The sequence below is a fragment of the Entelurus aequoreus genome, linkage group LG10 (genome assembly GCF_033978785.1).
Source record: "Entelurus aequoreus isolate RoL-2023_Sb linkage group LG10, RoL_Eaeq_v1.1, whole genome shotgun sequence".
Classification (NCBI taxonomy): Eukaryota; Metazoa; Chordata; class Actinopteri; order Syngnathiformes; family Syngnathidae; genus Entelurus; species Entelurus aequoreus.
This window is the reverse complement of record NC_084740.1, coordinates 71,305,629-71,329,876: the sequence shown is the minus strand read 5'-3', so window position 1 is coordinate 71,329,876 and position 24,248 is coordinate 71,305,629. Positions and strand designations below refer to the sequence as shown.

General features: G+C 32.4%; 1 protein-coding gene across 1 annotated transcript; it reads left to right on the top strand.

Annotated features, from left to right (window-relative positions):
• Window positions 1–1,928: 1,928 nt before the first annotated feature.
• On the top strand, window positions 1,929–23,810 carry LOC133658100 (tumor necrosis factor-inducible gene 6 protein-like). Its single transcript, XM_062059725.1, has 6 exons — window positions 1,929–2,096; window positions 13,438–13,575; window positions 13,986–14,147; window positions 23,142–23,370; window positions 23,456–23,496; window positions 23,561–23,810. The coding sequence occupies exons 1-6, from the start codon at window positions 1,997–1,999 to the stop codon at window positions 23,680–23,682; spliced, it is 792 nt and encodes a 263-aa protein (XP_061915709.1). The 5' UTR covers window positions 1,929–1,996; the 3' UTR covers window positions 23,683–23,810.
• The last annotated feature ends 438 nt before the right edge of the window (window positions 23,811–24,248 follow it).

The window sequence follows — 24,248 nt, the reverse complement described above, 5'->3', positions numbered from 1 at the left end:
ACATGATGATGTCATCTTTGAAGGTTCATGACACACCTATCATCAGTGTGACCTAAAAAGGTCCTGGAATGAGCTAAAGCAGGAGTGTCTAGTTGAAACGTGATGATGCTAACTTTCCATGTGTGGGCTCCACCAGGGGGGAGACGCCCTGAGGGTGAGACGGGCACGCCGCCTTTCCGCCCAGACCTGGAAGTCATCTTGTGACTTTTACGGTTGACGACGTTGACCTTCTCCACGCCAGCCGGCCGACACGTGAGCAATAATAATCCCAGCGTCTGAAATCACTCTTTGTATGATTTGTTCTTCCGTGACAACTTGATGACGTCCGAGATGATCCATGTAGGTGTCATTCATGAATGATTGTCACCTATTTAATAATGACTTTATTACCACTTTACAAGCAGTTAATATACGGTCCTTCCAAAATGTTATCAATAGTTAAGAGTACTTTCAATAAAAGCTAGTATCATAAGAACACTGCTCAGATAGGAACAGTGAGGAGGATTATGTACTTTTACTCCAAAAAAACATATATATATATATATATATATATATATATATATATATATATATATATATATATATATGTATGTGTATATATATTTATGTATTTATGTATATGTAAATATATGTATGTGTATATATATTTATGTATATATGTATATGTAAATATATGTATGTGTATATGTATATATGTGTACATATTTATGTACATATGTATATATGTATGTGTACATGTATATATATTTGTTTATATGTATGTAAATATATACACTACCGTTCAAAAGTTTGGGGTCACCCAAACAATTTTGTGGAATAGCCTTCATTTCTAAGAACAAGAATAGACTGTCGAGTTTCAGATGAAAGTTCTCTTTTTCTGGCCATTTTGAGCGTTTAATTGACCCCACAAATGTGATGCTCCAGAAACTCAATCTGCTCAAAGGAAGGTCAGTTTTGTAGCTTCTGCAACGAGCTAAACTGTTTTCAGATGTGTGAACATGATTGCAAAAGGGTTTTCTAATCATCAATTAGCCTTCTGAGCCAATGAGCAAACACATTGTACCATTAGAACACTGGAGTGATAGTTGCTGGAAATGGGCCTCTATACACCTATGTAGATATTGCACCAAAAACCAGACATTTGCAGCTAGAATAGTCATTTACCACATTAGCAATGTATAGAGTGTATTTCGTTAAAGTTAAGACTAGTTTAAAGTTATCTTCATTGAAAAGTACAGTGCTTTTCCTTCAAAAATAAGGACATTTCAATGTGACCCCAAACTTTTGAACGGTAGTATATATATATATATATATATATATATATATATATATATATATATATATATATATATATATATATATATATATATATATGTATATATATATGTATATATGTATATATATATGTATATATGTATATATATATATATATATATATATATATATATACATACACATATACAAACATATACATACAGTACATGTTATATATATATATATATATATATATATATATATATATATATATATATATATATATATATATATATGTATATGTATATATATATATATATAAAATGTACTGTATGTATATGTTTGTATATGTGTATGTATATATATATATATATATATATATATATATATATATATATATATATATATATATATATATATACATATATATATACATATATATATATATAATAGTATTTTTTAAATCCCACAAACCCCCGTCATAAAATACAACATGACAAAAGCATGTTTTCCATGCAACTTGAAGTATTGCATGAAGTATTTGTTTCAGGAATGGAAGTACTTACAGTTCATTAGTCTTCGCTCCAATCACTGCCCTCCTCTTCCTCCGTCTCCTCCTCCCCACAGCAGCATAAATTGGGGCCGGCGGTGCAATGCGAAGGCCCGTACACACACACACATTCTCTCACACACACTTTAGAGACACACACACCCACACACACACGTTTGGAGCAGCTGCGGGATGCATCTTCTGGCTCTTTTGTGGACGCTGGGCTTCCTGCTCAAAGAAGCAAACACATGGGGCTTCAGGAACGGGATATTTCACAACTCCATATGGCTTGGTAAGGCAAATGATAGTATTAACACATCGTTAAAAGTCATGTAATACTACTTATCTATCTGTATGGAAGAAAATAATACTACCTATTCTTATTTGTGGAAGGAAGTTACAATACTTATTATTTAAACCCATTATATTTATACTTATTCATCTTTATATGTCATATAATTCACTAATAAAAAACATAAACAACATAAATTACTGAGTAAAAACTACACTGGCAGCTCAGTCGCCAGAATTTTACCATAAACTTTATGGTTGTTTTTACACCAAATTACTGTAAATGGAAAACGGTGCCAATGTTACTGACCTGACAGTTTTTTATTGGAAAATCTAGTTGTTGTTTTACAGTGTAGTTACATCTTTGTGGAAGGAAATAAGATACTCAATAAAAATCTGTAGGTTCATGGTAAATATCAGCTTTGTCGTAAAATTTACAGTGTTTTTTTTTACACAGAGTTATTGTAAATTTAAAAAACGTACCATTGTTATTTTTAAAGTAAAATTATGGTGACAGAGCTGCCGTTTTTGGGGGGTAAATCTATGGTGGTTGTCTTCAAAGTTGACAAAAGATTTTAAAGTGTGTTCAAATTTGACGAATAACTCAAAATTCTCTTCACAATTCACGAAAGACTAAGTTTTTGAAAGATTTGAAGTCATTTTCAAAATGTATGAAAGACTTGAACTTCTATTCAAAGTTAAGATTTTTTTAAGTTTACAAAATATTTTTTTTACATAAAACTCGAAATCGTCTTGGAAGTTTATGACAGACTTGAAATTGTCAAAGTTAAGAAATACTTTTTGTTGTTGTTAAAGTTGACAAAGTTGGCGTCAAAGTTTACAAAACATTCGAAATCGTTGCTAAAGTTTACAAAATATGTTTTTTTTACAAAACACTCAAAGTCGTCTTCAAAGTTTGCAAAAGATTATAAATCATTTTCAAGGTTTACGAAAAACTCACAAATAATTAAAAAAATAATACATTGTACCAAAGGAATTCTGTAAATTTTACAGTAAAAAAACAAACTGGCAGCTCAGTCGCCAGAATTTTACCTTAAACTTTATGGTCGTTTTTACACCGAATTACTGTAAATGGAAAACGGTGCCAATGTTACTGACCTGACAGTTTTTTATTGTAAAATCTAGTTGTTGTTTTACAGTGTAGTTACATATTTGTGGAAGGAAATAAGATACTCAATAAAAATCTGTAGGTTCATGGTAAATATCAGCTTTGTCGTAAAATTTACAGTGTTTTTTTTTTTACACAGAGTTATTTTAAATTTAAAAAACGTACCATTGTTATTTTTAAAGTAAAATTATGGTGACAGAGCTGCCGTTTTTGGGGGGTAAATCTATGGTGGTTGTCTTCAAAGTTGACAAAAGATTTTAAAGTGTGTTCAAATTTGACGAATAACTCAAAATTCTCTTCACAATTCACGAAAGACTACGTTTTTGAAAGATTTGAAGTCATTTTCAAAATGTATGAAAGACTTGAACTTCTATTCAAAGTTAAGATTTTTTTAAGTTTACAAAATATTTTTTTTACATAAAACTCGAAATCGTCTTGGAAGTTTATGACAGACTTGAAATTGTCAAAGTTAAGGAATACTTTTTGTTGTTGTTGAAGTTGACAAAGTTGGCGTCAAAGTTTACAAAAGATTCGAAATCGTCGCTAAAGTTTACAAAATATGTTTTTTTACAAAACACTCAAAGTCGTCTTCAAAGTTTGCAAAAGATTATAAATAATTTTCAAGGTTTACGAAAAACTCACAAATAATTGAAAAAATAAGACATTGTACCAAAAAAAAATCTGTAAATTTTACAGTAAAAAAACTAAACTGGCAGCTCAGTCGCCAGAATTTTACCTTAAACTTTATGGTCGTTTTTACACCGAATTACTGTAAATGGAAAACGGTGCCAATGTTACTGACCTGACAGTTTTTTATTGTAAAATCTAGTTGTTGTTTTACAGTGTAGTTACATATTTGTGGAAGGAAATAAGATACTCAATAAAAATCTGTAGGTTCATGGTAAATATCAGCTTTGTCGTAAAATTTACAGTGGTTTTTTTTACACAGAGTTATTGTAAATTTAAAAAACGTACCATTGTTATTTTTAAAGTAAAATTATGGTGACAGAGCTGCCGTTTTTGGGGGGTAAATCTATGGTGGTTGTCTTCAAAGTTGACAAAAGATTTTAAAGTGTGTTCAAATTTGACGAATAACTCAAAATTCTCTTCACAATTCACGAAAGACTACGTTTTTGAAAGATTTGAAGTCATTTTCAAAATGTATGAAAGACTTGAACTTCTATTCAAAGTTAAGATTTTTTTAAGTTTACAAAATATTTTTTTTACATAAAACTCGAAATCGTCTTGGAAGTTTATGACAGACTTGAAATTGTCAAAGTTAAGAAATACTTTTTGTTGTTGTTAAAGTTGACAAAGTTGGCGTCAAAGTTTACAAAACATTCGAAATCGTTGCTAAAGTTTACAAAATATGTTTTTTTTACAAAACACTCAAAGTCGTCTTCAAAGTTTGCAAAAGATTATAAATCATTTTCAAGGTTTACGAAAAACTCACAAATAATTAAAAAAATAATACATTGTACCAAAGGAATTCTGTAAATTTTACAGTAAAAAAACAAACTGGCAGCTCAGTCGCCAGAATTTTACCTTAAACTTTATGGTCGTTTTTACACGAATTACTGTAAATGGAAAACGGTGCCAACGTTACTGACGTGACAGTTTTTTATTGGAAAATCCAGTTGTTGTTTTACAGTGTAGTTACATCTTTGTGGAAGGAAATAAGATACTCTAAAAAAATCTGTAGGTTTATGGTAAAAATCAGTTGTTTATCGTAAAATTGACAGTGTTTTTTTTTTACAGAGAATTATTATAAATTCAAAAACGGTACCATTAATATTTTTAAAGTAAAATTTTTTATTTTGTTTTTTTTACCGTTAAATCTATGGTGGTTGTTTTTACAGTATATTACTGTAAATAGAAGACTCACAATCGTCTTTAAAGTTTTTGAAAGATTTTAAATCATTTTCAAAATTCATTAAAAACTTGAACTTGTTTTCAAAGTTAAGATTTTAACAAGTTTAATATTTTCAATCATCTTTAACCCTTGCAAAAAAAAATTCGAATCCTCTTCAAAGTTTACTAACAACTCCAAATTGTCTTCAAACTTATTAAAGAGTTTAATTAATCTTTACAGTTTAGAAAATACCTGAAACTGTCTTCAAAGTTAATATTTTAAATTGTTTTCAAAGACTACAAAAGACAAAGTTTAAGAAATATTTTTTTTTACAAAAACTTGAAATCGTCTTCAAAGTTTATGACAGACTTGTTGCTAAAGTTGACAACAGTTAAAATAGTTGTAAAAGTTTACGAAACATTCAACATCATTTACAAAATATTTTTTACAAAACACTCAAATTGCAAAAGATTATACATCAACTTAAAAGTTTTATAAATCCTCTTCAAAGTTTACGAAAGACTCAAAAATATTACAATCTTATTCAAATCTGTAGATTTTACAGTAAAAAAAATAATTGGCAGCTCAGTCGCCAGAATTTTACCATAAATGTATGGTCGTTTTTACACCAAAGTACCGTAAATGGAAAACGGTGCCAATGTAACTGACCTGACAGGGTTTTTAGCGTAAAATCTATGTGTTCTTGTTCACTATTAAAACATCTCTGTGACAGGAAATAATATACTGCAAACAAATATTTAAATTTTATAGTTAAAAATCATCTTAGTTGCCAGTTTATTGTAAAATGTACAGTGTTTTGTACACTGAATTATTGTTAATTGAAAAACGCTAGCATTATTTTTTAAGTAAAATTTTGGCGACTGAGCTGAGTATTTGGGTTTTTTTCCGTTAAAGCAGGGGTGTCCAAACTTTTTTCACTGACGGCCGCACACTGAAAAATCAAAGCAAGCGGGGGCCATTTTGATATTTTTTATTTTAAAAACCAATACAATATATGTATAAAAAAGATACATTTAGGCCTCCACTCAGACTTGATCCCGGGGACCCCAAAAGGTTTTGGTCAAAAAAAATATTACATTTAGTATTATTATTATTATTATTATTATTATTATTCAAGGTTTAAATCTCTAGATCAACATTAGGTCTATCTGTCAATAAAATGCTTTTAAAGATTTAAGTTGTATGCCATTTTTGTCAAGGAAAATCGTGTTTTTTTATGGGAAAAAAAACACAAAGTATGCAATATTTTCCACCAATAAAATTTTAAAGTGGAATATTTGAGATTATGTAATAATTGGAGTCTTAAAAAGGTCAATAACTCATAACAACATTGATTTTAATTCATTATTTTTTTGAGCAATGACATTTAAAAAAAAAAAAGCCCCACTAAAATTATTGGGGATCCAAAAGGGTGCTCAGTAAAGTTTTAAAAAATAAATCCAACATTTTTTTAAACTTTTACCACAATAGTCTCAAGATCAACTTCAGATCTATCCGTCAATTATAAGTTTTATTGTTGTTTATATTTTGTTTGTTCGTTTTAGGCCCTTCTTTAAAAACCTTGGTTTTTTAAATGGCAACCAAAAAATATGCAACATTTTCCCCCCAAAATATCTCAAAGTGGAATATTTAATGTGAAGTAAATGGAGCCTTGAATAGGTCAATAATTCATAAGGACATTGATTTTGATTCATTATTATTTTTTAAAGAAAGAAACACCCTGCATGGCAGCTTTGTGTTTGTAAATAATGCAACATTTTCTTGTTACATTTCACCTGTTTGCTCTTTTATACCAATTTTTATGTTTTTTTGTTTTTTTTCATCGTATTTTTAGAATGTGCCGTGGGGCCGTTAAAAAATTACCTGCGGGCCGCAAATGGCCCGCGGGACGCACTTTGGACACACCTGCGTTAAAGCTATGGTTTTACAGTACTTTACTGTGAATTTAGAAAAAAAGGTGCCATTTTTATTTTTACAATGAATTATTCAGACTGAGCTGCCATTTTCTTTCACCTACAGTCATTTTTTACACCAAATTATTGTAAATAGAAAAACGATCCCACGTTTATTTTTACAGTAAAATTATGGCGACTAAGCTGCCGGACTTATTTTTACTGTAAAATATACTAACTTTTTTTGACAGTCTACTTATTTATTCAAATACAACTCAGTTGAAGGAAATCCTACTTACCGTATTTTTCGGACTATAAGTCGCAGTTTTTTTCATAGTTTGGCCGGGCTCCAGTCCGACTTATATATGTTTTTTTCCTTCTTTATTATGCATTTTCGGCAGGTGCGACTTATACTCCGGTGCGACTTATACTCTGAAAAATACGGTATTATTATTACTGTTCTTCTAGTCCATTTTTATGAAAGACTTGAACTTGTATTCAAAGTTAAGATCCTTACTTGTCTTCAAAGTTTATAAAATATTTTGAATCATTTTTAAAATGTACAAAATATTTTTAATTTATCTTCAAAGTTTAAAAAAGGTTCGAAATCTTCTCCAAAGTTCATGAAAAATGTCAAACCGTCTTTAAAGTTTACGAAATATTTCAATTGACTTCAAAGTTTGCAAAAGACTCAAAATTGTTGTCAAAATTTACAAAGGACTCGAAATCGTCCACAAAGTTTTTGGAAGTTTTAAAATAATTTTTTTAATTTATGAAAGACCTGACTTTGTATTCAAAGTTAAGATTTTTACTTGTCTTCAAAGTTTATAAAATATTTAGAATCTATTTTAAAACTTACCAGATATTTTTGGATCATCCTCAAAATTGTTGTCAAAATTTACGAAAGACTCGAAATCGTACTCAAAGTTTTCCGAAGTTTTTAAATAATTTTTAAAATTAATGATAGACTTGAACTTGTATTCAAAATTAAGATTTTTACTTGTCTTCAAAGTTTATAAAATATTTTGAATAATTTTTAAAATGTACAAAATATTTTTAAATAATCTTTAAAGTTTACAAAAGGCTCGATATCATCTTCAAAGTTTATAAAAAATGTCAAACCGTCTTCAAAGTTTACAAAATTTTTCCATTGTCTTCAAAGTATACATTAGATTCAAAAAATTGTCTTCAAAGTTTACAAAAGACTCAATTGTTTTTAAAATTTACGAAAGACTAGAAATCGTCCACAAAGTTTTTGGAAGTTTTTAAATAATTTTGAACATTTATGAAAGATTTTAACTTGTATTCTATGTTAAGATTTTTATTTGTCTTCAAAGTTTGTAAAAAATTTTGAATCATTTTTAAAATGTACAAAATATTCTTAAATAAACTTCAAACTTTACAAAAGGCTTGAAATCATCTCCAACGCTTATGAAAAATTTTAAAACTGTTCAATGTTTACAAAACATTTCAATTGTCTTCAAACTATACAAAAGATTCAAAATTGTCTTCAAAGTTTACAAAAGACTCAAAATTGTTTTGGAAATTTACGAAATCCTACTTACCGTATTTTTCGGACTATAACTCGCAGTTTTTTTCATAGTTTCCAGTGCGACTTATATATGTTTTTTTCCTTCTTTATTATGCATTTTCGGCAGGTGCGACTTATACTCCGGTGCGACTTATACTCTGAAAAATACGGTATTATTATTACTGTTCTTCTAGTCCAGGGGTGTCCAAACTTTTTCCACTCAGGGCCACAGACTGAAAAATCAAAGCATGCGGGGGCCATTTTTATATTTTTCCTTTTTTAAAAACCAATACAATATATAGGTTGTTTTTTTTAACCTTTATGGCTTTCCTCAAGTTTGGTCCCCGGTACCCGGAAGGGTCTCAGTCATAAAAATGTTAGAAGTGGTTAGAGTGTCTGCCCTGAGATCGGTAGGTTGGAGTTCAAATCCTAGCCGAGTCATACCAAAGACTATAAAAATGGGACCCATAACCTCCCTGCTTGGCACTCAAGAACAAAGGGTTGGAGTTGGGGGTTAAATCACCAAAATGATTCCCGGGCGCGGCGCCGCTGCTGCCCACTGCTCCCCAAGGGGATGGGACAAATGCAGAGGACAAATTTCACCACATCTAGTGTGTGTGTGACAATCATTGGTACTTTAATCTTTAAAAATAAGTCATAAATGATTATTTTTTTCATTTAACGCTTGAATCTCGAGATCAACTTCAGGTCTGTCTGTCGTTATAACGTTTTTTTAAATGTTGTTTTTATGTTTATGCCGTTTATGTCAAAACCCTTATTTATATGGCAAACACACAAACTATGCAACATTTTCCCCCAAAACATTTCAAAGTGGAATATTTGATGTGAAGTAATTGGAACCTTAAATAGGTCAATAATTCTTAGAAATAAAATAATAAAAAGAATAAGTGTTGAAAATAAGCCTAATTTCTTTTTTTTTTTTTTACTATTAACGCTTAAGTCTGTAGATCTGTTGATTATAAGATTTCATAACTTTTTTGTTTTTTGTTTTTTTTTTTGTTTGTTGCCCTTTTTGTGAAAGAAAACTTTGTTTCGCACAAAATATGCAATATTTTCCCCCCAAAATATTTCAAAGTGGAATTGTTCCAGTGAAGTAATTGGAGCCTTCAATAGGTCAATAACAGTCTGCATGGCAGCTTTGTGTTATTAGTGTCAACATTGCCACTTTTTCTTGTTACATTTCACCTGTTTACTCTTTTATTACACTTGTTCATGTTTTACATTTTTATTGTAGTATTTGCAGAATGTGCCAGGGGCCGTTAACAAATTAGCTGGGGGCCACAAATGGCCCTCGGGCCGCACTTTGGACATGCCTGTTCTAGTCTGAACAAGTACTTTGCTGTTTCTACTACTTAAATGACTTACTTTTTGCATGAAAATACTAGTAAACATATGAGAAACATGTAATAGTCACTAGGATGCCAGTCTGACAATGTCGATCAAAACGGAGCGTTGGTGTCTTGGAAGTGACGGGTAAACGTGAGCACACCTGGGAGAAAGGCTAATAATAAGCTGATCGTACGTTCTTAATGTACCGTGTCGTGTCGCCATGACCGCCAAATATGATGGAGCGTAGTCTAGCATGTCTGCTAGGCAAGCATGCGTGAAGACTCCCCTTGGAGGAGGCCAGAGCTGCTCGTTAAGTCAGCAATAAAACAGTTCACTTCATTTCAGGTTCATAGTTCATACAGAGTAGGGTGTGTCTCGTCACCATGTTCCTGTTCCTGGTCATAACTCTTTATTGGCCTATATATGACTAAGTCTTGGAAAATCCTACCAAAAAAAATTAAGAATCTTTGATGAACCGAACTTACGATTTAGTCTTCGAGCTAACTTACGTTATTTCATGAACTGATTTTTGGAGTCTTCAATGAACATATTGCACATTTTTTGTTCCATTAAATACCCTTTGGAATCCCTCAAAGATTGAGGAATACTGTCAGATTATGTAAAGGTTACATTATAAAAACACGAATGTTAGCATCTAAATCTGGCGTTGATGTTTACGAAAACATCTACGCTAGATCTGTGTTTTTGTAAACACAGTTAAATTCCAAAAACACATTCATTAGGTTCTAGATGAAATGTTGATGTTAACGCAATCATTTACGTTAGATTTGTTACAAGTTAGAATACAAAATCAAGTAAGTTAGCTTGTACAATAAATAGTCTTATGTTTACAAAAACATCTATCGTATTTTTCGGAGTATAAGTCGCACCGGCCGAAAATGCATAATAAGGAAGGAAAAAAACATGTATAAGTCGCACTGGAGTATAAGTCGCATTTTTTGGGGATATTTAATTGATAAAACCCAACAAGAATAGACATTTGAAAGGCAATTTAAAATAAATAAAGAATAGTGAACAACAGGCTGAATAAGTACGTTATATGAGGCATAAATAACCAACTGAGAACGTGGCTGGTATGTTAACGTAACATATTATGGTAAGAGTCATTCAAATAACTATAACATATAGAACATGCTATACGTTTACCAAACAATCTGTCACTCCTAATCGCTAAATCCCATGAAATCTTATACGTCTAGTCTCTTACGTGAATGAGCTAAATAATATTATTTGATATTTTACGCTAATGTGTTAATAATTTCACACGTAAGTCGCTCCTGAGTATAAGTCGCACCCCCGGCCAAACTATGAAAACAACAGCGGCTTATAGTCCGAAAAATACGGTACGTTAGATTCGTCAAAGTTAAATGACAAAAACACGTATGTTAGCTTCTAAATCAAATGTTGATGTATATGAAAACATCTATGTTATATCCGTGTTTTCGTAAACAAAGTTAATTTACAATAACATGTATATTAGGTGCTAGATGAAATGTAGATGTTCATAAAAAACACCTAAGTTAGATTGGCTGAAGTTAAATGACAAATATACGTATGTTAGCGTCTTGGTTAAATACTCTCTATGTTTACAAAAAAAAATCCCATGTTAGATTTGTTTAAATTTTAATTACGAAATCACTTATGTTAGCTTTTTAGAATAAATGTTGATGCTTACGAAAACATATTGTGAGATTTGTCCACACTTGCGTTAGCCAGTCTAGATTAAATACTCTTAATGTTTACAAAAACATCTACGTTAGATTTGTTAAATTTTTCTAAATCACGTATGTTAGCTTTTAGAATAAATGTTGAAGTTTACGAAAACATCTACTTTAGAGTTGTCAAAAGTTAAAATACAAAAACACATATGTTATTAGCTTCTAGATTAAATACTCTTTATGTTTAATAAAACATCCAAGTTAAAATACAAAATCACATATGTCAGCTTGTAGATGAAATAGTCTATATGTTTACGAAATAATCTACGTTAAATTTGTTACAAATTCCATCCATCCATTTTCTACCGCTTGTCCCTTTCGGGGTCGCGGGGGGCTGCTGGAGCCTATCTCAGCTGCATTGGTTAAAATACAAAATCACATATGTTAGCTTGTAGATGAAATAGTCTGTATGTTTACAAAACATCTATGTTAGATTTGTTACAAGTTAAAATACAAAATGAAGTATTAGCTTGTAGAATAAAGGCCTACTGAAACACACTTCTACCGACCACGCAGTCTGATAGTTTATATATCAATGATGAAATCTTAACATTGCAACACATGCCAATACGGCCGGGTTAACTTATAAAGTGCAATTTTAAATTTCCCGCTAAACTTCCGGTTGAAAACGTCTAGGTATGATGACGTATGCGCGTGACGTCAGTCGTTGAAACGGAAATATTCGGACACCATTGAGTGCAATACAAAAAGCTCTGTTTTCATCTCAAAATTCCACAGTATTCTGGACATCTGTGTTGGTGAATCTTTTGCAATTTGTTTAATGAACAATGAAGACTGCAAAGAAGAAAGTTGTAAGTGGGATCGGTGTATTAGCGGCGGACTACAGCAACACAACCAGGAGGACTTTGAGTTGGATAGGAGACGCGCTATCCGACCATAGTCGCCGACCGCACGGATGATCGGGTGAGGTCCTTTGTCGCTTCGTCGATCACTGGAACGCAGGTGAGCACGGGTGTTGATGAGCAGATGAGGGCTGGCTGGCGTAGGTGGATAGCTAATGTTTTTAGCATAGCTCTGTGAGGTCCCGTTGCTAAGTTAGCTTCAATGGCGTCGTTAGCAACAGCATTGTTAAGCTTCGCCAGGCTGGAAAGCATTAACCGTGTATTTACAGGTCCATGGTTTAATAGTATTGTTGATTTTCTATCTATCCTTCCAGTCAGGGGTTTATTTATTTTGTTTCTATATGCAGTTAAGCCCGATGCTATCACGTTAGCTCCGTAGCTAAAGTGCTTCGCCGATGTATTGTCGTGGAGATAAAAGTCACTGTGAATGTCCATTTCGCGTTCTCGACTCTCATTTTCAAGAGGATATAGTATCCGAGGTGGTTTAAAATACAAATCCGTGATCCACAATAGAAAAAGGAGAAAGTGTGGAATGCAATGAACCCTTGTACCTAAGTTACGGTCAGAGCGAAAAAAGATACGTCCTGCACTGCACTCTAGTCTTTCACTCTTACGTTCCTCATCCACGAATCTTTCATCCTGGCTCAAATTAATGGGGTAATCGTCGCTTTCTCGGTCAGAATCGCTCTCGCTGCTGGTGTAAATAATGGGGAAATGTGAGGAGCCTTTCAACCTGTGACGTCACGCTACTTCCGGTGCAGGCAAGGCTTTTTTTATCAGCGACCAAAAGTTGCGAACTTTATCGTCGATGTTCTCTACTAAATCCTTTCAGCAAAAATATGGCAATATCGCGAAATGATCAAGTATGACACATAGAATGGATCTGCTATCCCCGTTTAAATAAAAAAAATTCATTTCAGTAGGCCTTTGAATGTTAAGGTTGAATTGTCTTCTCTGTTTGACAGAACAAGCCGCAGGAGTTTACCACCGGGAGTCTCGCAAAGGCCGATACCAGCTGACGTACAACGAGGCCAAAGCCGTGTGCCAATACGAGGGCGGGTCTCTGGCCACTTACGAGCAGCTGGAGGCCGCCAGACAAATAGGTATGAGAATCTGGAGGCAGTTAGGACCCTGGAATGCTGTTAACCTTTTCATGTTCATTTGGAGGCTGTCGGTCGCAGGCAAACAATGAATTCAATCTAAATGTTACACCATTTTGAAGACATCCCTGGAGTGGTGTAAAAGCGTTAACACCTTCTCGGGTGGGTGACATCACCCTCCCGTGGCACTGGGATGGAGTCCAGCCACTCTGGTACCACGAATACGACCAATCACCTGTCAGCAGTTCCCCTCGTCAAAGCGGGAGGTCTGGCTTTTGGCAGGGGTCTGCTCCTTGTAATGGGAACACTCACTCCACAATACGTCTGCTGACGCTCATTAAGGAGGTTCTGGTCCTCTCCACAGGGTGCGGTGGGGAAAGAATGATCACGCTCGCTTTTTTGTTGTTGTTTAGGTTTCCACGTGTGCGCCGCCGGGTGGTTCGATAAAGGCCGCGTGGGCTACCCCATCGTCAGGGCGGGCGCCAACTGCGGCTTCGGAAAAGTCGGCATCATCAACTACGGCTACAGGTTCAACAAAAGCGAGAGATGGGACGCGTACTGCTACAACCCCAGCTGTGAGTCGACCAAGAAGTTTTCTTTTTCAAACGTTACAATAGCAAAGTATCCTCACTGGTAGTGTTTGACCTGAAACATAATGTTGGATATAGAGAACATACAAATCCTTTATTTATTGAATCAAAAATACTGAAATTCCACGACATAGTGAATTTGCAAACAGCTAAAATTATGCACAAAGCAAACTATAACCTGCTACCCAAGAATATACAACAATTCTTCTCAAAAAAAGAGGAGAAATATAATCTTAGAGAAAAACGTAATTTAAAACATTTGTTTGCACGTACAACACTTAAGACCTTCAGTATATCAATATGTGGAATTAAATTATGGAATGGATTAAGCAAAGCAATCAAACAATGTACTAATATGATCCACTTCAAGAAACTCTTCAAACTTAAAGTGTTTACAAAGTACAATGAAGAAGAACCATGACAAACATTCTCAATTTATTTCATCCATCCATTCATTCATTCTTAAAGTAATCTTACTTATCTCATCATATGAAATATGACTTACTTCACCAATTATTATTATTAAATTCTTACTATTATTTATTTATTTATTTTTATTGTAATTACTTATGGAGTTTATTGTGAAAAAATTGTGAACAGGAAGTGAACAAAAAGTTTTGCAACTGTTATGTAAAGAAAAGGGGTAGGATTAAATAAGCTCTGCTTCTTCCTACTCCTTTTCGAACATGTTGAAAAGAAACTGGAAATTGTGATGTATCATGTTGTATGCTTGCATGTTCGAAATAAACTCAAACTCAAACTCAAACTCAAACTCAAACACCTGAAACTAGCTGATGTTCATGAAAACAAATGAGCTAAATGGTCCTCAAATTAAAAAAAAGAAAGACTCAAAATTGTCTTCAAAGTTAAGTTGATAGAACATTTTGAATTGTTTTCAAGTTTACAAGACTCAAAATTGTCTTGAAAGCTGACAAAAGATTTTAAATGGTCTTCAAAGTTTACGAAAAACTCAAAACTTTTCACAATTTACTAAAGACTCGAAATCGTCTTCAAAGTTTTTGAAAGATTTTAAATCATTTTAAAAATGTATGAACAACTTTAACTTGTATTCAAAGTTAAGATTTTAACTTGTCTTCAAAGTTTACAAAATATTTGAAATCATCTTCAAAGTTTCCGAAGAATTCAGCTGTCTTCAAAGTTTCCGAAAGATTTTAAGTCCTCTGCAAAGTTTAAGACAGACCGGAAATTGTCAGGGTTAAAAAAGATTTTAACTCGTTAAAGTAGACAAAACAGTTAATATCGTCTTCAAAGTGTACGAAAGTCAAAATCGTCTTTAAAGTTTACAAAAAAATTTTTTTTTAACAAAAGACTTGAAATCGTCTTCAAACTTTGCAAACATTTTTTAAATCGTCTCTATAGTTTACGAAAGACTCAAAAATATCTTCAAAGTTAACAAACAATTTTAAATCCTATTCAAAGCTAACGAACAACTTTGAAATCGTCTTTAACATTCGATTTGAACTTTTCTTCAGATTTGACAAAGGACTTTAAATTGTCTTCCAAGTTTACAAAAGACTCGTAAATGTCCTCGAGGTTAAGAAAGATTTTGACTTGTTGACAATGGACTTTATATTTTCTTCAAAGTTTACGAAAATGTTTTAAATCATCTTCAAAGTTTAAAAAAGACTCAAAAATGTATTCAAAGTTCACAAATAAATTCAAAACATATTCAAAAATAACGAATTCAAAGATTTTAACCAGTCTTTAAAGTTGACAACATATTTGAAATTGTTTTCAAAGTTTAAGAAAGATTTTAAATTGTCTTCAAAGTTTAAGAAAGATTTTAAATTGTCTTCAAAGTTTAAGAAAGATTTTAAATTGTCTTCAAAGTTTACAAAAGACTCGTAAATATCCTTGAAGTTAAGAAAGATTTTAACTTGTTGACAATGGACTTTATATTTTCTTCAAAGTTTACGAAATTTTTTAAATCATCTTCAAACTTTACAAAAGACTCAAAAATGTATTCAAATTTCACAAATAAATTCAAATCCTATTCAAAGTTTACGAATTCAAAGATTTTAACCTGTCTTTAAAGTTGACCACATATTTGAAATTGTTTTCAAAGTTTAAGAAAGATTTTAAATTGTCTTCAAAGTTTAAGAAAGATTTTAAATTGTCTTCAAAGTTTACAAAAAACAAAAAAATGTCTTCCAAGTTCACAAAATATTTGAAATCTTCTTCAAAATTTAGGAAAAACTCAAAAATGTCCTCCAAGTTAAAGATTTTAACTTGTCCGCAAAGTTGACATAGGACTTTGTATTGTCTTCAAAGTTTGCCAAATATTTTATTTCGTCTTGAAAGTTTACAAAAGTTTTGAAATTTTCAAAGCTTACCGGTACATACAATATTTTAAATCGTCTTCAAAGTTTACAAAAGACTCAAAAATGTCTTTAAAGTTAGGAAAGATTTTAACTTGTCTTCAAAGTTGTTTTGAAGACTTTATATTGTCTTCAAAGTTTACGAAATATTTTATATTGTTTTGAAGGTTTACCAAAGACTCAAAATTGTCTTTAAAGTTCACAGAAAATATTTAAAGTTGTCTTCAATGTTTATGAAAGACACAAAATCATCTTCAAACTTTACATAAGACTCAAAAATGTATTTGAGGTTAGGAAATATTTTAATGTGCCTTCAAAGTTTGTTGTGTTCCCTGGTTTTTGGTGTACATGGGTGAAGGTGTGTGTTGCTGAGCCCGATCTGGACGTAATCTGAACTGGACCTGGTTTTTAAGAACCCTTTTGAACAATCTGATTTCGGTCTGGTGAAGTTAAGGTCCTTTGTTTGTTTTGTTTGAAAGTAAAGCAATATAAAAGCAATTACATAAAAAATAGTAATTAATGAAAATGTTAGTGGACCAGCACCATACACAATCATGTGTGCTCTAAAGACTGTATCCCTTGCAGACTGTAATATTCTATATTGTAGGAACCAGAAGTTTTTTTAATAACAGAAAGAGACAGCCCCTTTTGTGTAAATGAGTGTGGATGAGTGTGAATGGGGGAGGGAGGGTTTTCTTGGGTTGATGCACTAATGGTAAGTGTATCTTGTGTCTTTTTTCATGTTGTTTAAAATAAATAAAAAAATAAATAAAAAAAGTTTACGAAATATTCCATACCGTCTCGAAAGTTTACAAAAGTTTTGAAAACTTCAAAGCTTACAAAAAAGACCTTCAAAGTTTACAAAAGACTCAAAAATGTCTTCTAAGTTAGGAAATACTTTAAACTTGTCTTCAAAGTTGACGAAAAACTAAAAATTGTTTTTGAAGTTTACACAAAAGTCGAAATTGCCTTCAAAGTTTACAACACACAAAAAATGGTCCTCAAAGCTTACAAATGAGTCTTTAGAGTTGTGTTTCCAGAAAGACTTGAAACTAAATTGTCTTTGAGAGGACACGATTGGTCGAGTTTTGGTTTTAGTTTGCTGCTTAGGAAAACATTTACCTTCAGGCCATTGACTTTAGCGTTGTCAGAACTGAAATGACACGCCGTTGAAGAAGCAAAGTCTCACCGGTTCCTTTGCCTTCTTTGATGTGTCCCAAAACACAGAAGGTAATCCTCAAAATGATCATAAAAAAACAACAACATTTATTTTAGATCGGTGAGTGAGAGAAAACAGTCGTCGTGTCACGGCTGCCTGTGGTCATGTGATGACGCACGATGTCATCGCCGCCACGACCACCGGCGTTGCACGCCAAGCACCGGTGACGATACGAGGGAGCTTAATCACTCCTCTGGGCGAGGCGCTGACTTTTTTAACGTCTGGACTGGAAGCTGCAATCTGCTCTCCGGCTGGGGACTTATCACCTTTTCCTACAAATACATTCAGCAGATACCACTGAGTCATCCGTTTGGTTGAAGAGCCCCTGGGGGACAATAGAGTAGACACTAGAAAGATAGTAAGGAATCCTTTTAAAAAAAAATCCTGACACCAGATGCTGATCCTGATCAGCCTTAAACTGTAACGGACTTCATTTATCCCACAGCGGGGGGGATTATGTGGTTGCAGTGCCGATTCAAAAAGTCCGCAAACAAGTAGTGCAAAAGTCACAAAGTTGTCTTCAAAGTTGACAAAGGACTTAAAATATTCTTCAAAGTTAAGGAAATATTTTTAAATCATCTTCAAACTTTACAAAAGACTCGGGATCATCTCCAATGTTGATAAAAAATGTCAAACCGTCTTCAAAGTTTACAAAATATTTCAATTGTCTTCAAAGTTTACAAAAGACTCAAAACTGTTTTGAAATTGACGAAAGACTCGAAATCGTCCTCAAAGTTTTCGGAGGTTTTTATATAATTGTTTTAATTTATGAAAGACTTGAACTTGTATTCAAAGTTAAGATTTTTACTTGGCTTCAAAGTTTACAAAAGATTTAGAATCTATTTTAAAACTTACAAAATATTTATAAATCATCTTCAAAGCTTACAAAAGACTCGAAATCATCTCCAAAGTTTATGAAAAATGTCAAACCGTCTACAAAGTTTACAAAATATTTCTATTGTCTTCCAAGTATACAAAAGATTCAAAATTGTCTTCAAAGTTTACAAAAGACTCCAAATTGTTGTCAAAATTTACGAAAGACACAAAGTTGTCCTCAAAGTTTTCGGAAGTTTTTAAATAATTTTTTTAATTTATGAAAGACTTGAACTTGTATTCAAAGTTAAGATTTTTACTTGTCTTGAAAGTTTATAAAATATTTTGAATCATTTTTAAAATGTACAAAATATTTTTTATTTATCTTCAAAGTTCACAAAGGCTCGAAATCATCTCCAAAGTTTATGAAAAATGTCAAACCGTCTTCAAAGTTTACAAAATATTTCAATTGCTTTCAAAGTTTACAAAAGACTCAAAATTGTTGTCAAAATTTACAAAAGACTCAAAATGGTCCACAAAGTTTTCGGAAGTTTTTAAATCATTTTTAAAATTTATGAAAGACTAGAACTTGTATTCAAAGTTAAGATCCTTGCTTGTCTTCAAAGTTTATAAAATATTTTGAATCATTTTTAAAATGTACAAAATATTTTTTATTTATCTTCAAAGTTTACAAAAGGCTCGAAATCATCTCCAAAGTTTATGAAAAATGTCAAACCGTCTTCAAAGTTTACAAAATATTTCAATTGTCTTCAAAGTTTGCAAAAGACACAAAATTGTTGTCAAAATTTACAAAAGACTCAAAATCGTCCACAAAGTTTTCAGAAGTTTAAAATAAAAAAAATTAATTTATGAAAGACTTGACTTTGTATTCAAAGTTAAGATTTTTACTTGTCTTCAAAGTTTATAAAATATTTTGAATCATTTTTAAAATGTACAAAATATTTTTAAATCATCTTCAAAGTTTACAAAAGGCTCGATATCATCTCCAAAGTTTATAAAAAATGTCAAACCGTCTTCAAAGTTTACACATTTTTTCCATTGTCTTCAAAGTATACATTAGATTCAAAAAATTGTCTTCAAAGTTTAAGAAAGACTCAATTGTTTTAAAAATTTACGAAAGACTCGAAATCGTCCACAAAGTTTTTGGAAGTTTTTAAATAATTTTTAACATTTATGAAAGATTTTAACTTGTATTCCATGTTAAGATTTTTATTTGTCTTCAAAGTTTATAAAAGATTTTGAATCATTTTTAAAATGTACAAAATATTCTTAAATAATCTTCAAACTTTACAAAAGGCTTGAAATCATCTCCAACGCTTATGAAAATTTTTAAAACTGTTCAATGTTTACAAAACATTTCAATTGTCTTCAAACTATACAAAAGATTCAAAATTGTCTTCAAAGTTTACAAAAGACTCAAAATTGTTTTGGAAATTTACGAAAGACTCGAAATCGTCCACAAAGTTTTTGGAAGTTTTTAAATAATTTTTAACATTTATGAAAGATTTTAACTTGTATTCCATGTTAAGATTTTTATTTGTCTTCAAAGTTTATAAAAGATTTTGAATCATTTTTAAAATGTACAAAATATTCTTAAATAATCTTCAAACATTACAAAAGGCTTGAAATCATCTCCAAAGCTTATGAAAAATTTCAAAACTGTCTTCAATGTTTACGAAATATTTCAATTGTCTTCAAACTATACAAAAGATTCAAAATTGTCTTCAAAGTTTACAAAAGACTCAAAATTGTTTTTGAAATTTACGAAAGACTCGAAATCGTCCTCAAAGTTTTCGGAGGTTTTTAAATAATTGTTTTAATGTATGAAAGACTTGAACTTGTATGCAAAGTAAGGTTTTTTTCTTGTCTTCAAAGTTTACAAAAGATTTTGAATCAACGTAAAAGTTTACGAAAAACATGTGATCCAAAATGAAAAAATCTAAAGTCAGGAAAGTGCCGTACCTCTATGTGCAGTCCCAAAAGGTTTAAGCCAAAAGATAAAAACTCATGAAAACAAAAGGGGAACATTAAAAAACCCAAAGGAGGATATAAAAGACAAATGCAGTGACAAACTAAAAACGAGTCATCAATAATAGATATTACACGCATACAGTTGCAACATGCATAGATAAACAGTGTTTGGAAAACTACTTTTTAAAATGTAATTATTATAGTTACTTGTTACTTCGTCAAAAAAGTAATTGAAATAAGTAATGGATTACTTTTTTAATAAGTGTACTTAATTACTTTGGAAAGTAATTATTGCGTTGCTTTAAAAAAATCTGGCGTATGCAGTTGCAAGACGTTTCATAAAAGCAGAGTGTGTGCCTTTAAAAGGCGGTGCCTGTTGCTAAGTGACATGTGCCAGCGAGGAAGCCAGAGAGAGCAGCATTAGCTCAGCTGTGTTTGTTTGCTCTGTTGCATATTTTACTGGATTGTTACCTCTGGTTAATAAATATATTGAATGTGCTTCAATGGCTGTAGCTGTAAAAAAAATGGCGGATCAGTTGTCATAATCTTACCGTAAAAATAAAAGTGGTAGCGTTTTTTGATTTACAGTAATACACTGTAAAAACTATGACAATAGATTTTACTTTAAAAAATGGCAGATCAGCCGCCATAATTAGCCGGTATAATTTTTAGATTTACAGTAAAGCACTGCAAAAAAAAGGACTAGATTTTACAGTAAAAAAAACGCTTTTCCATTTACAGTAATTTGCTGTAAAAACAATGAAAATAGATTTTGCAAAAAAGTTTTTCCATTTAAGGTAATATGCTGTAAAAACAATATAAATAGATTTTACGTCAAGAAAAGTTTTTCCATTTACAGTAATTTGCTGTAAAAACAATGACAATTTATTTTACAAAAAAGTTTTTCCATTTACAGTAATTCGCAGTAAAAACAGTGAAAACAGATTTTACAAAAAAGTTCTTCCATTTAGAGTAATTTGCTGTAGAAACAATGAAAATAGACTTTACTAAAAAGTTTTTCCATTTACAGTAATTCGCTGTAGAAACAATGACAATTTATTTTACAAAAAAGTTTTTCCATTTACAGTAATTCGCAGTAAAAACAATGAAAACAGATTTTACAAAAAAGTTCTTCCATTTTGAGTAATTTGCTGTAGAAACAATGAAAATAGACTTTACTAAAAAGTTTTTCCATTTACAGTAATTCGCTGTAAAAACAATGACAATTTATTTTACAAAAAAGTTTTTCCATTTACAGTAATTCGCAGTAAAAACAATGAAAACAGATTTTACAAAAAAGTTCTTCCATTTAGAGTAATTTGCTGTAGAAACAATGAAAATAGACTTTACTAAAAAGTTTTTCCATTTACAGTAATTCGCTGTAAAAAATTAAAATAGATTTTATGTAAAAAAAAAAAATCGAAAATTTCCATTTACACTAATTTGCTGCAAAATAAAAAAAAAATTATTTTATGTCAAAAAATGTTTTTCCATTTACAGTAATTTGCTATAAAAACAATAAAAATAGATTTTACGTAGAAAAACATTTTTTCCATATACAGTAATTTGTTGTAAAAGCAATGCAAATACATTTTACATAAAGTTTTTCCATTTACAGAAATTTGCTATAAAAACAATGAAAATACATTTTACATTTAAAAACTTTTTACCATTTACAGTAATTTGCTGTAAAAACAATGAAAATACATTTTACGTAGGAAAATATATTTTTCCATTTACAGTAATTTTCTGTAAAAAAATTAATATAGATTTTAAATAAAAAAGGATTTTCCATTTACAGTAATATGCTATAATCCATCCATCCATCCATTTTCTACCGCTTGTCTCTTTTGGGGTCGCGGGGGGTGCTGGAGCCTATCTCAGCTGCATACGGGCGGAAGGCAGGGTACACCCTGGACAAGTCGCCACCTCATCGCATTCACACTCACATTCACACACTAGAGTGTTCGCCCTGAGATCGGTAGGTCGTGTGTTCAAACCCCGGCCGAGTCATACCAAAGACTATAAAAATGGGACCCATTACCTCCCTGCTTGGCACTCAGCATCAAGGGTTGGAATTGGGGGTTAAATCACCAAAAATTGTTCCCGGGCGCAGCCACCGCTGCTGCCCACTGCTCCCCTCACCTCCCAGGGGGTGATCAAGGGTGATGGGTCAAATGCAGAGACTAATTTCGCCACACCTAGTGTGTGTGTGGCAATCATTGGTACTTTAACTTTAACTAGGGCCAATTTTTTGTGTTTTCACTATTACTAATTTGCTATAAAAACAATGAAAATAGATTTTACATTAAAAAAAAATTCCATTTACAGTTACTAATTGCTGTAAAAACAATGGAAATAGATTTTACATTAAAAAAAGTTTTTCCATTTACAGTAATTTGCTGTAAAAACAATGAAAATAGATTTTACGTTTAAAAACGTTTTTCTATTTACAGTAATTTGCTGTAAAAACAATGGGAAAAAAATGTTTACGTAAAAAAAAAAAAAGTTTTTCCATTCACAGTAATTCGCTGTAAAACCCCCAACTCTGGCGTCCGAGCTGCCAGTTTTTGGCGGCAGTTGTCAGCTGAGCGCAATGTTTTTGGTGTCTTGCAGCCAAAGAGTGCGGCGGCGTTCTGACGGACCAGCAGAAGGTCATCCAGTCTCCGGGGTTCCCCGAGGACTACCAGGACGAGCAGATCTGCTACTGGCACATCCGCGCGCGTCTGGGCCAGAGGATCCTCCTGCACTTCGTGGAGTTCGACGTGGAGGACGACACGGCGTGCCTGGCCGACTACCTGGAAGTGTACGACAGCTACGACGACGTGTCCGGATTCGCTGGCAGGTGAGAGGGGGGCGGGGCCAAAGATGACCGAGCTCTTCTCCCAACTTAGAGCGGAAGTTAAGAAATATGTTTATTTTCCTATCAGGTTTTGTGGCGATTATCTACCAGAAGACATCATCAGCACAGGTGAGTCGTCCTTTCACACGGCACGAACGTGAAAGAATCCTGTTATGATTTTATTATTCTGCAGGAAACGTGATGACGCTCAAGTTCCTGTCGGACGCGTCAATCACCGCCGCCGGCTTCCAGCTGCAATACTTTGCTCTGGACGCGTCTGCACTGTTGCAGAACTACACCGACTACTTCCACTGACCTCTTTCAAGACATATTAGTACTGACTACTTCCTGGTCGGGCCAAGACTTGACCTCCATCTTTTCCCGCTATATTAAAATAAAATACCAGCCAATTCTTGTCAACTGCATAACTATGAATACATAAAACGCTCAAAAACCAAACAAGTGTGTTTGTATGCATCATTCATTTTCTGCTTTGTCAATACACTATCACGGAACAGGAGAAGCTCTTACCTCAAAAGCAATTAAATGAAATCCATCCATTTTCTACCTCTTTGTCCCTTTTTGGGGTCGGGGGGGGGGGGGGGGGGGGGGTGCTGGAGCCTATCTCAGCTGCATTCGGGCGGAAGGCGGGGTACACCCTGGACAAGTCGCCACCTCATCAATTAATTAATTCAATTAGTGCTTCAATTAATCTAGAGTTGAGGTATCACTGTATTATAAAACAACATTTGAAGCTTGAAATATAATTACATAAAATATTTGCGAGGGAAAAAACTTTAAAGAGAAAAAATTAAAATGAAACAAAGTGATACATTCTTAAATTCGTCTTTGACATACATTGATTTTACAATATTCTCTCG

What these genes read in the sequence shown, in the direction of transcription:
- LOC133658100 (XM_062059725.1), top strand. Translation starts at nt 1,997, where the DNA reads ATGCATCTTCTGGCTCTTTTGTGGACGCTGGGCTTCCTGCTCAAAGAA. An exon ending in GGAGGCCGCCAGACAAATAG is followed by an intron (nt 13,576 to 13,985) that starts GTATGAGAATCT and finishes GTTGTTGTTTAG; the next exon opens with GTTTCCACGTGTGCGCCGCC. An exon ending in AGAAGACATCATCAGCACAG is followed by an intron (nt 23,497 to 23,560) that starts GTGAGTCGTCCT and finishes ATTATTCTGCAG; the next exon opens with GAAACGTGATGACGCTCAAG.